Source organism: Octodon degus, unplaced genomic scaffold (assembly GCF_000260255.1).
Source record: "Octodon degus isolate 3935 unplaced genomic scaffold, OctDeg1.0 scaffold00056, whole genome shotgun sequence".
Taxonomy (NCBI): domain Eukaryota; kingdom Metazoa; phylum Chordata; class Mammalia; order Rodentia; family Octodontidae; genus Octodon; species Octodon degus.
Genome location: NW_004524632.1, coordinates 8,770,768 through 8,774,026, shown reverse-complemented (window position 1 = coordinate 8,774,026; position 3,259 = coordinate 8,770,768). Strand labels below are relative to the sequence as shown.

General features: G+C 39.3%; 1 protein-coding gene across 3 annotated transcripts in view; it reads right to left on the bottom strand.

Moving 5' to 3' along the window:
* Cdk12 (cyclin dependent kinase 12) overlaps positions 1–3,259 on the bottom strand; it is an 82,902-nt gene that overhangs the window by 24,019 nt on the left and 55,624 nt on the right. For all 3 annotated transcript variants that reach the window (XR_002821575.1, XM_004633702.2, XM_004633703.2), the window contains exon 9: positions 668–745. Coding sequence is in view for 2 of the 3 variants with exons in the window: in XM_004633702.2 (XP_004633759.1) it covers positions 668–745 (78 nt within the window). In the remaining variant the exon portion in view is untranslated. The remainder of the gene's footprint in view (positions 1–667; positions 746–3,259) is intronic.

Sequence of the window (3,259 nt, the reverse complement as noted above, 5' to 3'; positions counted from 1 at the left end):
TTTTTATTTATTATATTTATTTATTGTATGTGTGTGTGGCCAGCTCAGCCCACCAGGGGGCGGGGCTGGCTGGCATGTGGTGCTGGGGGACTGAACCGCGATCCCTGTGCTTTGCCAAGCTTCTTTCAAGTAGGTGCTTTAGACCACTGAGCCATCTCTCCAGCCCCCAAAGAGAGACTTATTGAATAATCATTCAATAAAAATTTAGTACAGTTCACTACTTTAATTTGTTCCATCATTCTAGAAAATATGACTATGGTAGTGTTCTCACTGAATGCAGTTTGCAAACAAAAACAAATTTTGCCAAGTACTTCTATTTGTGACTCAAATTGCACGCAAACATTTATGAGCATTTATGAGCCAGAGAGATAGTTCAACAGGATAAATGCCTGCCTGGCAAGTGCAAGGCCCAAAGTTTGATCCCCTGTACCACAGAAAAAAAAGAAAACGAAAAGAAAGACAGACAAAAGATGAGACAAAGAGAGAGAAAGGGGGGGGGGGGAGGGAGGGGGGGAGAGAGAGAGAGAGAGAGAGAGAGAGAGAGAGAGAGAGAGAGAGAGCGCATTTATGAACTGAAGCAATGTATAATTTGTAGAATAACTGAAATGTTTTAGAAATTAGAGAATTAGATTACCAAACCCGGACACTCAAGACATGCAAGCCGTACCTGATCAATTCTAGCTGAGCCAGTTCCAGGTTAGCTTGAAAAATAGGCTTCTTTGTGAAGAGTTCCCCAAGGATGCACCTACAAAGAGTAACACTGAGGTGTCAAGGAAAAAAAATCCCTGGAGCCTGTTTCAAGTATGTGTCAATAAACTCTCACAGTGTTCCAGATGACATCTGATATACTATAGTAAACTAGAATACAACTACAGCTTCTGAGCTTCCTAAAGGAAAACATTTATTGTGGTTAAAACAGACATTACACACCAATGATGGCAAAGCTTCTAGAAGTTTCAATGAAACAACCAGCTGTGACATGTGTGCCATTAATTTGCCACCACTAGTAAAAAGGATTTAAATTTGCCTACAGATTAAACTTATCCATCTGTAAAGGACAGTCTATAAGCAGAAAAAGAGTCCAGCATCTTTGATTTCTACCATGCTACTATAAGAAAATAACAAAAGACAACTTTATAAGGAAGCTTAGTAGTTTCTATAAAGGAAATACAAATTTGTCATTAATTTGTTCTATAAAATATGAACTATACAACAGCCCTCTTGTACACCCCACTGCATGTGCGAAGAAAATAATTATCTATGTAGTTGAGCCTGGCCTTGAACTCACAGCGATCCTTCTACTTCAGGCTTCCTTTTTATTATTTTTTAATGTATTTGGTACAGGGTGTGTGCACAACCATGCCCAGTCTGTGGTTTAGTGTGCCCTGGGGCGGGGCCAGCATGGGGCTGGGATGGAACCCTTCCCTGTGCTTGCCTTAGCAGGCGCTTGATCCACTGAGCTATCTTGCCTGCATCTTGCCTTAGCTTTCCAAGTGGTTCATGTCCATAATCCCAGCTACTCAGGAGGCTGAAATCAGCCTGGGCAAAATGAGATAATCTCAAAGGAATTAAAATAAAAAAGACAACCAAGATCCATTCATGATCCTAGACTTGGGAGTATTGTTTCCAGGATATTATCTGAGTACTAATGAAACTAGAATATCAAATAGGTACTAATAGATTAAGTAAAAACAATACATAAATGTTAAAATTTCCTGATTTTTAATTACTGTGCTGTGGTTATGTAAAAGGGAATCTTGTATAGATTTCAAGTTCAAGCCCAATCCAGGCAACTTGGTAAGATTCGGTTTTAAATAATAATAATAATAATTAATAAAAAATTCAGTGAGGGTTCTGGAGGGGAGGGAAAGAAGATAAAAAAGAAATTAATGCCTAGCAAGTGCAAGGGCCTGAGTTCAATCCCTGGTTCCGTAAAAAATAAAATAAAAAAAGAAATTAAGTTCTCTTCATGTACCAACATCTCATCGGGAATGTAAACATGTACTACACACATACACTAATAAAATGCACCAAAATTTAAAGTTTTCAAAAATTCAGTGAATGTGGACAGACTTATTTGTGATGATCCTCTTGCCTCAGACTCCCAATTGCTGGATTACAAGTGTGTGCCAACATGCTCAGCTAGTTTTACAACTTTTTTTTTCCCTGTCTTTTTTTTTTTTTTTTTTAATTTTTTTTTTTTACTTTTGTGTGTGTGGCCAGCTCAGCCCACCAGGGGGCGGGGCTGGCTGGCATGTGGTGCTGGGGATTGAACCGCGGTCCCTTGTGCTTTGCTAAGCTTGTTCTAAGTAGGTGCTTTAGACCACTGAGCCATCTCACCAGCCCTCCCTGTCTTTTTTGAGACAGGGTCTCACGACGCACTTCAGTCTGGCCTTGAGATCACTTTGCAGCCCAGGCTGGTCTGGAACTCCCAAGGATTCTCCTACTTCAGCCTTACTAGTGCTGGGATTACAGGTGTGCGTCACCACACCCAGCTAACATTTTCACAAATTTGAAATAATCTCAAAATAAATTTAAATGAGGGCTGGTGAGATAGCTCAGCAGTCTAAATGCCTGCCTGGTAAGAGCAAGGTTCTAAGTTTGATCTCTGGTACTGCATGCCACACCAGCCCAAAAGTGGGTGTGGTGGTACATGCCTATAACCTCAGCACTGGGAAGGCTGAGACAGGAGGATCACTATGAGTCTAAGCTATGCAGCGAGACTCTGTATTAAAAAAAAAACACACACACACACAAAAAAAACCAAACAAAAAAGCTAGGTTTATAGATTTACTTTAATGTATTTTAACTTTGAGAAAGTAAAACAACTCTAGCTGTAAAGTAATTTACACCAATTTGTAGGCCTTTATTTACTGGCATTTACTAATGTATTTGCATTTATTTCATAAATTAGCATTTTCAAATTTAAAAAATGACGTCCAATATTCTCTCTAAATTTTTTTTTTTTTGGTGGAACCTGGGATTGAACTCAGGTCCTTGCGCTTGCCAGGCAAGTGCTTATTCTAATGAGCCATCTCCCTGACCCATTTTCTCTCAAACTTTGAGATAGAAACAGTAAAATTTAGTTTTATCTCCAATATCAACTACCAAATCAAGCTCCATATATAATCTTCCCTCCTTTATAATTTTTAAAGTATTTTTTAAATTTTATTTGTTTATTTATTTATTTATTTAGTGTGTGGCCAGCTCAGCCCACCAGGGGGCGGGGCTGGCTGGCATGTGGTGCTGGGGATTGAAC